The sequence below is a fragment of the Varroa destructor genome, unplaced genomic scaffold, assembly GCF_002443255.2.
Source record: "Varroa destructor unplaced genomic scaffold, Vdes_3.0 BEIS01000006.1, whole genome shotgun sequence".
Lineage (NCBI taxonomy): Eukaryota > Metazoa > Arthropoda > Arachnida > Mesostigmata > Varroidae > Varroa > Varroa destructor.
The window spans coordinates 7,109,854-7,122,624 of record NW_019211459.1 but is presented as its reverse complement, the minus strand read 5'-3'; the positions used below and the strand labels follow the sequence as shown (position 1 = coordinate 7,122,624).

The window sequence follows — 12,771 nt, the reverse complement described above, 5'->3', positions numbered from 1 at the left end:
ATAATCCCTGTACTCATTTAAATGACCCCAGAGACCGACCCCATGATTGCTGTTGAACTTGGATGACGAGTCTGTTTTGATATTATTTCTCTTTTCTGTTTTTCTATTATTCTTTCAAGTAGGAGATGCCTCATGGCGAGATCGAGTGCTATGATTTTACCCATTATGGGGCTATTGATTCTCTTAGGATTAAAGCCAGCTCATGCCACTTCCTGTTGTCCTGCTGAGCATGAGATGCAGATGTAGTTAGCGAAGCGGCCAAAGAAAGGCAAGTTATAGTCGCTCATAATAAAACTTTCAGCAATCGCTTAAATGCTACGGATCAAAATGTGTGAAAGTCTCTGACGAAAGTTCATTATAACCGTTACCATTCGAACATAAATTTCCGTCACGCCATTTCCATTTCCGGCCTCCAACCTTACCAAGACAACATTGTGTGGATACCGATTCAATCAACGTCACTCAGTGCATCGAAATGATCATGTTATTGATAGGGCCTTTCAGTACAAGCCCGCATTCCCACACATAATGCATTGCGTTACGTGTCTCCAATATGGGCAGATCCACGGCGACGTCACCGTATCAATGAAGGCTAGCTAAAAATGGCTCTCGACGCCACAGCGGCGATCAGTCGTCAGAGTGATCATGTCGTCCAGATACTGAGACAGCTCAGCGATAGCTCTATTGATCATTCGTTTAAAAGTCCATGTTTTTGTGAGAGATCGGCGTACTGTGATCAGATTTCGTAATCACCATCATCAATTGTTACTGTACGTTGTCTCTTACGTGATTTTACCCATGTCCTTCAGTTCAATGCGAGCACAAATAAGGCGCCAGTCGAATGAGTAAACAACGTTCACACGGTGTTCCACTCATGCTTTGTTGGTGGCTCACGCCCGTCAATGAGTATCCGTTACGACTCTGCGTTAGCTAGCGCTACAGCGGGGTAGGAACCGGCGCAGTATGACGACCCGGTATGAGGCGCCATCGTAAACGGGAGCTGTCGATCATACACACACACACACACAAACGTTGATCGAAGGATCTATTTCGTCAAATTTCTTTTTTTGCGTCGTTTCTTGGACTCGTTTGGCAGGTCTATTGCTCGATCGCAACTGCCACCCGACGATAGACGCATAGTATCTCACCTTTACGAACCACGATGCCCTTTTTGTGTCAGCTGCTTCTGCTGCTCAGATACGCCGTCGCCCATCGCGCACAAAGCAATTGAAGCACACCGATTTTTAGTGTCTAGCTACGCCCAGATAATGCACTTTCGTTACATTGCTGTACTGTAGAATGGAGTCTAAAGAGCTTCACAAACCGAAGTAGTGACTCATGGAGGATAATAACAATCATGCGGCGTTCAGTGGAGCACCTGCTGCTGCTGCTGCTGCTGCTGCGCTGCCGCCGCCGCCGCCGCTAAAATGGCAGTAACTTAATTGAAAATATGTGACCCTCGCTTGTATTTTTTCGACATCTTATTATAAATATCAATAGCAGCAATGAACTGCCAATGCACAAGGCGACACTTTTTAATAGAGTGAGGAAATTTCAAGATATTTATTAAGAATGATGATTGTCGTGACGTGACATCTGTACTGTGTCAGCATAACGAGGAGTAGTCTTTGTGTTCACAGTCGTTGTGACGTCTTTTTTTTGGTAGTAAACAACGCCATTTTGAGTCATATTTTCAATTCGAATAAATTTTATTGTTTGCTTACCACCTCTTCGAGTGCAGCACGTCATGACAGAAGCTGAGTGTTTCTGACGCAGTGTGCTGTAATTAAATAACCGGTGAGCAATTAGTTCTTTCGAAGTCATTTGCGACAAAGTAGGAATAAAAAGTTCATTCGATTGGGTCCAGCGAAGGTCGTGCTAGCGTATTGGCGCAACAATAAATCGCCTCTTTGAGCTTGTTAGTAAGTGATTATTATTTAATATTTTTTGCCAGTTTACTATGTTTGTACATGACTGTGCCGCCTGGTGTTCATCTGGGAACAGCTATTTCGTTAACGAACTAAGCTTCTTGTACGGGCTATCTACCCTAGCGAGATAGTGTCAGTGTTTTGATCGCAGTGTTATCAAATAGCAGAGAAATGATCAAGACAATTTTTCTTCTGTTTGTAATAGACAAATCTCTTCATAATGACAAGTCGGCTGAAACGATTCGCGCCTCGCAAGTATGTCCGAGCCGAATATTGGCAGGGTTCATAGCACTTTACTAGGCCATGCGTAGCTAATAAAGTAACTAAGTGTGTACCGTTTCTGAGACTCGCTGATGAGCCAATTGGATATGAATATCATTATTATTATTGCAGCCATTGTCTTGTTAGATGCGATAAGATATAGCCTGTAGATTTGAATTTCGCGCCGTCGAATCGGCGCTGGGATCAGCCATCGTCCACCCATGTCGCAGCCAGGTGTGTGTGTATATGACTAACGTAAGTTTGCAATGGCGTTCGAGAAAACGAAGCTTCTGGTTTTTCGTGTTTGCTTTTTCGTTGATTAAAAAGCGAAGAGACTGGAACAGAGAAGAATATTGTCTAGCAGCGTGCAAAATTCAATTAGCGATAAAAGAAATAATATCGATATAATGTCATTACGAATGGTATATCCAGACAACGCAGCGCACAACAGACACATACATACATACATACATACATACAGGCAGGCAGCCAGGCAGGCGGGCAGGCGGGCAGGCAGGCAGGCAGCCAGGCAGCCAGGCAGGCAGGCACACAAATGCATACGATGCATACAAAAAAAACAAAGAACATCAGCGGCAATGAGTATACAAATATATTGATTGCATTTGTACACAACTACGCGATCGACGCGTTCTGTCTGTCTTCGGTCTGTACGGCTACAGCTGAAACAACTAAAGCGAGAGGAAGACGCATGAAAAACCACCGAAACCCGTCCTTTCCTAATCTGTTATCCTCTGGTAGAATCCTTATCACATCCTATCTTAGACGACCAACACAAAATCCAGCCCAATCGAATCCAGAGAAAAATTGGGGACGCGAAAAAATACATCGACAAAGTACTAGAGACCCTCCGAAAGAGCATCACTATCATCATCGGCGTCCGAGATCGCTCCTACTTTATACATTATTATTATTATTATTATTATTATCTGGTTTATTGAAAGAGCAACGCACAGTCTCCCAAAACAAAGGGGGGTGGAAGGAGGACCTGGCAGGCTGGTTTGTTGACCAACACATTGAAACAAGTGAGTGAATCGAGCCTCAATGAGTGGCCTTTGCGCTTTCGCCCAGTTGTCATTATCTCATCGTATTATCGTTCGCTTAAAAACGCATAGAAAAATATCCACTATACAAATTCAAGCCAGATATAGTTCGTGAAGGAAGGGGCCAGCTAAAGAAGCTGGTGCTGTGCTTTTCATTGGAGGCCCTCGTGGCTGAACGACACGTCGCCCTCGTGTTGGCCAGTGGAAGCGTAAGTACCTTCTAAATGCAGTCATCTCGATTTGGCTTTATCGCAACTCAATTCTGTACGAAATTCGTCAATACGTAATCGACGTAAAAGGCTATGGCTGGCAGAGGCCATTGGATACGCAAGTGTCTAGAAGCGCCGATCTGCGGACTGATGTGATTGACCCTGTCTTCAGCTACTTGTACTCCCTATCGTTGGTAGAGTTACTGGTGAATACAATACGATGAGATGAAATTCTATGAAATAACTGGCCCGATCCCAAGGGCATCCTTTATTTTTTTCAGCCGATCAATATCTTTGGCGTGTTTTGTTCTCCTGTTGACCTATCCAGGAAACCATAAAATCCCTACCGAAGGTAGCCGATTACCGTTATGAAGTTAGGCATGTGTGTGTGTTGATTGTTGTTTTCATTTACGCTTCTAGAAGCTCCTAGCTAGAGTAAATGCATTATTTCATAGTGACTTAATTACTGTATGACTGCTGAAACCCATCCATACAATATGCAAAGCTGTTGTCATAAGGGCTAGTTTCAAGCTAAAAAGTATTATTATACTGGGCGAAAACCCAGTGCTTCATGTCAACTTGGTATTTGGTATAGTGATGTTTTTGAAATGGCGCCGAACCGCCGATTTCTGAGCTTATCAATATGCCTCGTGAGTAGCAATAGTATTACTCCCGACCACTGGGAGGTTGACAATTGTGTAACTCTTGCTGGTACGGCAAATGCCCCGTTCGGGCACTCAGTGCTATAACGGATGGCTTTCTGCAGGTGTTACGTTATACATGTCACCTCGCCTGTCATCGGGAAAAATTTGAGAGACCTTTGGCTTAAGGCACATCTCTGCGCGATCACTATCAGATAATATCAGTTAGTTCACGTTGGCGCCATTACGTTGTTGACAATAATGATAATGATTCAACAAAGTCCTTGGTCGCCTATGAATTCTATGTTGCAGGATACTTCCAGTTGCTATTCAGTGCTTTAGTAGAAGGAAGATAGCAAAAGATGAACGCCTACGACGCTGTACGGCATTTATCGAAGACACGTCCCATCGGGTCATCTAATGTATTATAGAATACGTCTATAACTTTCAAAACCCATTCACAATTATACCACGCTATACGCGCACATGTTTGACCGTCTATCACTCACCTGATCTATGTACACGAGTCAAAATAATCGACAAGACTAAAAGGAATCTGGACTTTTCTTATTTTTAAGCTGTTTATTGTATATATTTCTAATGGTAATCTATGGCGATAAGGGTCGTATTGGTAGAAGCAGGTATCCAGTGAAACGTTAAAGAGGTGATTTGATTCGTCGCTGACTTCTATTTATACAGACGGACTGCGCGAATCCTCAGGTAAGAGCGGCTATCGTTGATTCGTCTGATCGAACAACACCTAAAACCTCGTTTCATAAGACCTTGATGTCACCTTCACCTTCAGCGTTCCTTGTTCGGTTATCCGTGTAGGCATTTTGGTGGCTGGTTTATGCTGCTGAAGCCATTGTCGTTGCCCCAACTTGTGCCACCGGAGGCCGACGCGGCGGTTGCTTTTTTTGCTGTAACTGTCATCGTTGCTGCTGTTTTTCCCTAAATCTGGAGGGGGTTAAAGGTCAGCATTCAAGTGTCAAACGTTCTCGGCCGATCTTGGCAACACCAGCAATCAAGCTTACTGCCATACGGTTGCTTGTGCGGCAGCGTTCGCTCTTACCGCCGCTGCCGCTGTTGATGGTGGTCTTGTCGTCGGTGCCACTGATGACGATGCCGAAGTAGTCTTCGCTGGTGTTACATGTCAACCGATTGGATCTAACCCGACTGTCTGGACACACAGAAAACGGTGCTGGTATGATAGCACCTACCTATCGCCGCTAACGAACTTTTCTAATAGGTAACGCTTTCCCGCCAGCTGGGTCGAGTATATACGTTTATTCGCAAGCAAAAATCGCTAAACTTTGCTACAGAAAAAAAAATAGAATTAGTTTTTCTCGGTAATAAAGGTGTTTTGTCCGACTTGATTTGTCGCTGTGCGTGTGTACGGGGCCTGTCAAACGATTTCTCGTAGAATACCCCGCCTGAAGTATCTGGTCGATACATTGCGTACCGCACCGAATATACGCAGCGATTATATTGATTATGTAATAGCGACACACGATACGATTCTATGAATGGTCGTCGTTGATCGTCCGACAATGAATGAATAGTAAATGATCAATTGAATTGTTTTTTCGGATTACCTGTGGAGTGAAAGGCGTCGTACCTTATCGTTGCAAAGGGCTCATTTGAGAAAATCTAAAAGTAGTGACCGTTTGTAATGACGGTCGTCTCTGTTTACACACTGGAGAATCGGGAGGGTGGCAAACATTTACGGGGCTTAATACCAGATTTAGAACAAGTCGAAACACGTTCTTGATTGGAGGACATTGTTGCTGTTTTGGCTATTTCTAATTTTGGCAGCGTGCCACGAAAACACACGGCAATCATATATCCCGTTTAAAAGTAAAACGCCTATAACAACAATACTAGTGACATCACCGACGACGCCTAATTATAACCTAGAACATGCCTAGCTGACCGTTTCACCCTACAGACAGTGCCTTTGATTGTCGTTACTAGCTAAGGCCATACGAAGGTCTCTATCGAGCTCTTCTCGATGATTCATGTAGAACGAACGACGACGCTAAATAACGATCGCTACGTTTACGATGTGTCGCTTGTACACATTTTTTTGCCATCTACTTATTTCAATATCCTTCACATGTTCTACCGAACACACGACATCCAGTGCTCTACAATAGCGCTCATTATTGGTATGGAAGTTGCAGTGTTGAAACGCCCTCTGCTCGGAAAGCACACGGCCTATCGCTTCGATGGAACGGCACCAAACTAAAGGCGGTAAAATAATGGGCATTTTACCAGTAACGAGAGACTCCCTAAGAGGGAAATATCTTCGTTGAAAAACGAAAGACAGAGCACGCTAAGGAACCGCTTTAATATTAGCATCGCCCGCGCATATAGTCAACGCTAACGAACGTGCGGGTGCGAACTAATACTTAATGTTTTATGTGAACAAGGACAAAAAACACGATATTTTTGACGAACGAAATCAAGATACTCTTGAATGACAAAGAGATAGCCCAGGCCGAACTACACGTAGTAAACGAAGGCAAAGGAATTTCGATGGGAAAAACTGGCACGACAAGACGAAAAGAAAGGACGAAACCCACCATATGGCCTGATACAATGCTACACTACTATGTGAATCTATTGAGAAAGCATACGAGGGTTGTTTTTATTGAGTTCGATTCAAACTTAAACAAGATGTCCGTATGTAGGAACACTTTAGGGTGCCCATGTCAAGATATTTCATTTCACAGCCATCGACGAAAGCCAAAGAATAGATCAGATCTTCGTGAGTCAGATGATGTTCATAGTCTTACTTTGGCTGTTAGAAATGCATGCATTTGGTAACCGTTAAGGCCAACGCTTATGTAGATAGAATATTCCTGGTCCTTTACAGGCACAACGACAGCATGATCACCAACAGCCCATGTAGTCATTCTTTTTATCTATTTTTGAATTATTTAATTGTTTTTTGCAGTATACTGATGTTCCATGCGTGAGCTACTTGTGGACTACATACGCGCCCAATGTGTTTTTGCAGCGAGACACTTTGTCAGCCATTGGGTGGGTCTTTATAAATCGCCTTTGTAGGGCAAATAAACGAACGCCGTGACACCACAACCGCGTATGGGTAGTTCCTTCGTCCGCAATATATCCTTGGTACTACATGGTCATCATAACTTATTAGTAATTACTGAATGGTAAGCAAGCAAGCAAGCCGTCCTTAGAATATCGCTTTTTTCGTCGATGCGTAGGTCTGCCCGCGTACGCGACATTTTAGGGAAAAATACACGCATTTAATGCTGCTGCTGCTGCTGCTGTTTTCGCTACTTAACAACTGAATGCACGAGAACTTAGTTGGCCTGATAGTTTAACTTGACTTTGTTTGGAAGTTCTAGTAATAGGCAAACTGCCAACTGATAGTGGCACGAATATGATGGTAACAGAAGTGCTACTTCGGTGGTACGCGTTCTTGACCAAACCTCCAAGTACTCCCGAAAAAAAAAAAAACGCAAAAACAACGTTAACGTCGTATAGGTGAATCACAGGGATCAAAGCAAGTAGCCCTTGCGAGGGCAAAAGCCGTCGATGCTGTACTGCTAGCTCTAGTACAGTGGTAAGCGAAGACAAGCGACAATAACGCGCATCAAACAGAAACAGAAAAAAAAAACAGCTATTACTGGATAAAATTGACGCACAACAAAGATCACTCACAACACGACGTAGGTCGTACGATTAGCTACCGAAAAATAGACAGAAAGATACGATAGTGCAATGGAAAAATAATTGCTTTGTTGCTTTATCTCTCAAACATCGCGTCCAGCGTCGATTCGTATCGTTCCTCTTATTTTGTTCATGGAAGCGATCTTCCCGAAGGCGAGTACCGTCGACGACAACAATAATCTCCCGTTCCGGAGAGACAGCGGCACGAATCATAACAATCATAATATTAATAATAGTGGGACTCGATTACGCCACAAACGGAGATCCAGATTAGTTAAGCCCTAGTAAATACACAGTTCTAATCAGCTTTCTTCTTCGTCGAAGGCACTTGCCTTCATGACGGTGTGACGACGATGATGATGACGACGACGACGACGACGACTATGCGCTGTTGGTCAGAGCGTAACTTGTCCCTATACCTGTACCCCCTGCTTCTTTTTTTGATTGTTCTCATATAGAATCTACATTGACGTCTCTCTCGAGCCGAATTTCTTGCTTACCACTTGTTACCAATATTCTCTATTCAGCGTAATTGTGACGATACGGACCAGCCAACTGCTGTGACGCTTCTGATATCCACTGCGGCGATCATAGCGCAATGATATTGTCTGCTATTCGCCTACAATATTTATCTATGTATTCCGTCAACGTACTCATTGATCGCTTCTACTTTTGCGGCTGGACGTTGATACTACCGATGACATTGGGCCTTAATATTAGTATTACTATTAGATGGACTGTGTTTATGGATATGATATGAGTGAACGGCTGATGATTAGAACAGTGATGAGATAATATTGATCTTTCTGGAGCCGTTGAGGGTGGAACCATGTATGTTATTTATGCTGCTAGTAAATATCATTATTCAAATAACGATATTTCATCGTTCGTCAACAATTTTGGATACCGCCAACAATGCAGTGACGAGCTACTCGTCATCCTCGCCAGTCCAATTGCTGGGGGTGATCTGATCGATCTGGTCTGACGAGTCAGCGCCAGGCTGTAGCTACTTGTGGCCTTTTTCGTTGCATTCGGTTTCGCTCGAGCCGCAGCAACTGGCCAAATGGGAAACTCCGCGCTGGACCTGGACTAGGCAGGCCAGAACGGCTCCCCGAAACATCGATCTGGAGAGCTAAGTATGAATACTGTGAACTATAAATATTAATAATACTAACATCGGCAAAAGCGAATCCGGTGCCAAAATGGAAGCCATGAACGTATGAGCGCGTAATTAGACTTAACAGAAATAATGACAATTCATCTAAGCATCTCAATAAGCCAGCTCCAAGCGCTTTTGTAATTTTCAGCGAAAAATTATGATATTTATCAGTAATAAGGCTGCTGGTAGAAAGGACCGTTACTACTGGTCCGAAACGCTCTTCGCTAAACCGTAGTACAATCGTAAGCGTCAGTGGACGTCTCCGCGGAACGAATCCATATGTTCAGTGTCGCGCCAGAGGTAAAGGCCCAAAATCACGACTTGTCGCTACAAATATATTTTGGTCTTAAGTTTGTTGACTTAGCAGAGACTGCTATCAAGTCTATCCCGATCCGCAGGTGAATCCTCGAGCCACTACAGAGAACGCTACGCGGAATGATATCCCCTGCTGAACTATGATTTTATATTTGTTTCCCTATGAGCTGCACGAGATTGGAGGTAGAGTTTCCGCAACAGCAAGATACCTTCATCGTGCATCTACCCCGGTCTGGCTAGTCCAGTGCCACATTCGTGTACTACGGAATCGAATAAGGATTGAAGCCGTTTGTGGGGGTGTCACAGCAGGAACACGGTGCGCCTTCGCCATTAGCGGTGCTGTCGCCCTTCAAAAGCTCGTTTTTTGTCGATAATGGCCCAACTTGGATGCGTAGACTTTTGCTCAGTCGTCAATATCCGACGACACCGCCTCGTGCGTACGCTGTCTGCTCGTATGAATACGCGATGAATAGTCACGGGTTACTCACTGAAGCCATTGATGTTGAACCTGCTATTGGTTTCGCCCACGCCTTATATGCACATGTGCGCCTAAGCGTTGGAGGGCTCTTTATTTTAAAGAAGAAAGGAAATAACCGACTCATTAGTCTGGGTCAGGCTTACTTGTCTACAGGTACGATAGTTTCGAAGTCGTCAACGCTGACTTTGACGTTTAACCGGCTTCAATCGTCCAGGCCAACGTGCGTCCGACTTGATGGCCGTGCGGAGCAAGCCCGTACAAACGAAAAACATATGAACTGAACACTTCCAATGAAGACGAGCCTTTAGATTTACTTGGCGAAGACGAGCCGATAGCGTTATGAGCAGCATCAGCAGCAGCGGGTCGTCAGACAAGTTAGCTATCAGGCTGTAAGTATTACAGTTACCACAACAGTTATATGGGTCTGTCTGGTGTCTTGTTGAACAAGGGCGTCGCTGGTTGTGTTCCGTTTTTCGCTTGTCGTCCCCCAATTTTCTGCTTTTCAAGCCGTTGACTGAAAGAAGCCGCACTAAAATTTACCTTGCAGTTACGCGACTGCCACAATAGCTGCCGTCTCATCAAAGGTTAATCTGTTAGCTGCCTAGGGTGGGCCACACCCTTCTAACCAGCGGATGAACCTGTTTGTTGAATAATAACGAAAAATATGTGAGATGAGTCGAGGCATAGGATTTTGAATTTAAAATGAAAAAAATCACAGCTTTATAGCAAGGACTAGTCTTGTATACGAAGTTAACAGTCGCCGCTCCAACTCGTACTATACAAAAACATGTCCCACTTCCAACGTCTTATTTATACCCGGTTTATACGCACAATATATATATATATATATATATATATATACACAAGACCATTTCGCTGACTCTTCTCTGCACTGAAAACAGCGACGATTCTCAGATCCGATATATTAGATGCGAGTGTTTCGAACAATATTAACATTTGATTTCTGAATTACTCGGGCACAAGTGACTGACATTTCAACTCTGGGGCTATATATCACATCTTTGTCTGACCAAATTGAATGCAGCTGGTCTAAATATTTGCCTTCGTGAGGTAAACACGGTGTAATGAGGGCTAACTTCGAACCTTGCGGGTCTACCGCTTACTATGTGACAAATGCAGCCAGTGCACTGTGATCTTCGATGTCGTGAATGAAGCTTTTGGCTAGCGTCAATCTTGTTTCTCACCTTCACGTTGCTATTTGATTAGTTGTATCTCTTTATCGACGCTGGCTATCAAAGCTCTGCCCAGTCGCGGCGAGCGAATTCGCCTGAGCCAGCTAAAGAACGACGGACGCAAGCCAATCAAACATGTATGTATGTATATATGTATGTATGTATGTATGTATGTATGTATGTATGTGATATTTGGCTGTCCGACTGAGCCACGACAGTGACACGAACGTGGACAGCCGTCAGGTGGCATGAAAACTGCGTTATGTCTTTGTGTATCCGTATGCGTCTGCGTAAGCGAAATAGCTATAGTCTACGTGTAGATGCGTTTTATACAAAATTCATCCATTCGTAGCAGGAAGGGAGCTAGCATGCTGAATGCATTTGTCCTGCACAAACAGGTCAGAGCTTCGTCATTGCGGAACGTATGATGACATGTTGTTGTTAGTAAAGGAACACTGGCTCCATACGAATGCAATTTCTCAGTGGAACCGTCCTCGTGGAAAACGAGTCCCGGTACCCGCTGCCGATTCGACTTTCATCGTTCCATGACGCGTGGTTTGGGGAGCATAAACACGTTTTCGTTGCTTCGAATGGGGTGATCTTAAGTTCGATTTAGTGCAGCGAGAATGTTTCCTATTTATTGAATTTTCTCTAGATCGCTCAGAGGTTTTCAAATTATATATATGCCGTGTTTATCGCGACCATTATCGTTGTCATTATAGCGAAGGTTGGAACGGCGCTTCACAGACATCGCAAAAGATGAGGCATTAAGCAATTTATTTATACATCTATGTATATATAGATAGATAAATAGATATGTATATATACAGTGGTCGCTTGCTATTTGTAAACTATTCATCATTATTCGTTTATTGAGATCTTTGGGGGTAAAGCACGTTTTCATTGATTCAATGAGCGTATAGTAGTCCCACTAGCGGAAACATATATAATCAGAATGGCAACGTCACGTTTACGAAATCTCTTCGAAATGAATTCGGTCTTCGGTTGACCGTGTCGGTCCGGCAATGTAGGGCTAAAGTAGAACACAACAGTAATGGCTGACCTGCATCGCGTATTCGAACGTGAAGTTGTGCCTCTGAAGACAGCATAAGGCCTTCGCTTGCTAGCTTACAAAAACGCTTTTATAAGTAGTTTTTATTTTATCCTGTCACAGAATAGATACTAGACAAATGTGAGTGATCCCAATAAAAGCAACTGGTAAACTATTTATATTCCAAAACCGACCTTCGTACGGCCTGTGCTTCTCGTAATCTAAGAAATTAACATGGTAACGCAAGAAGATGGCAGGCCAAATGGCCTCCGGCAGATTACTACCTTCACGGTGAAGAGCTGATTGAATGAATATAGACAGATTGCGACTATTTTGTTTATTGTCAAACCCTGAATACGTAGGACGGGCCCTACGTATTCAGAGTTTGTTAGTTCGAGACAGAGGCCCGCGACGGTCTGTTAACCTTCCAATTTCTGATTTCGTCTATCCACTGTTCGTAACGTTCTACCGACGCTTCCTGTTTGTGTAATAGTCTGCACAAACAATCGGCCAACGACTGACTAAGGAGCGACTACGTTTTCGATTCGTCGATTTCGGAGGTCGCAAACGTATCGCGCTAGTTTCCTGGATAGGGGCGAAGAGTCCATTTAGCTGTTCCCACGATGCGTTGCTCACAGTAGGCCAATGTCTTTTGAAGACATCCACTTTTCACTTTAATTGCCAACGAGGCTCGGAAAATTTAACGTATTAACCAAAAGTCATTCCTTCGAAAGTCTCTGCACACCTTAAGAACATGGAGCGAGAGATTA

At 43.7% G+C, this 12,771-nt stretch overlaps 2 protein-coding genes across 3 annotated transcripts in view; one reads left to right on the top strand and one right to left on the bottom strand.

The window, feature by feature from the left end:
• Window positions 1–12,771, top strand: part of LOC111252600 (uncharacterized) — a 213,519-nt gene that overhangs the window by 137,552 nt on the left and 63,196 nt on the right. The window lies entirely within an intron of this gene.
• Window positions 1–12,771, bottom strand: part of LOC147754800 (uncharacterized) — a 77,276-nt gene that overhangs the window by 60,606 nt on the left and 3,899 nt on the right. The window contains exon 3 of one of the 2 annotated variants that reach the window (XM_086993927.1): window positions 1,554–1,780. The exons of the other annotated variant lie outside the window; for it this stretch is intronic. Within the exon in view, the coding sequence (XP_086850053.1) occupies window positions 1,721–1,780 (60 nt within the window). The 3' untranslated portion in view covers window positions 1,554–1,720. Of the gene's footprint in view, window positions 1–1,553; window positions 1,781–12,771 lie in introns of those variants that run through there. 2 annotated transcript variants of the gene reach the window in all.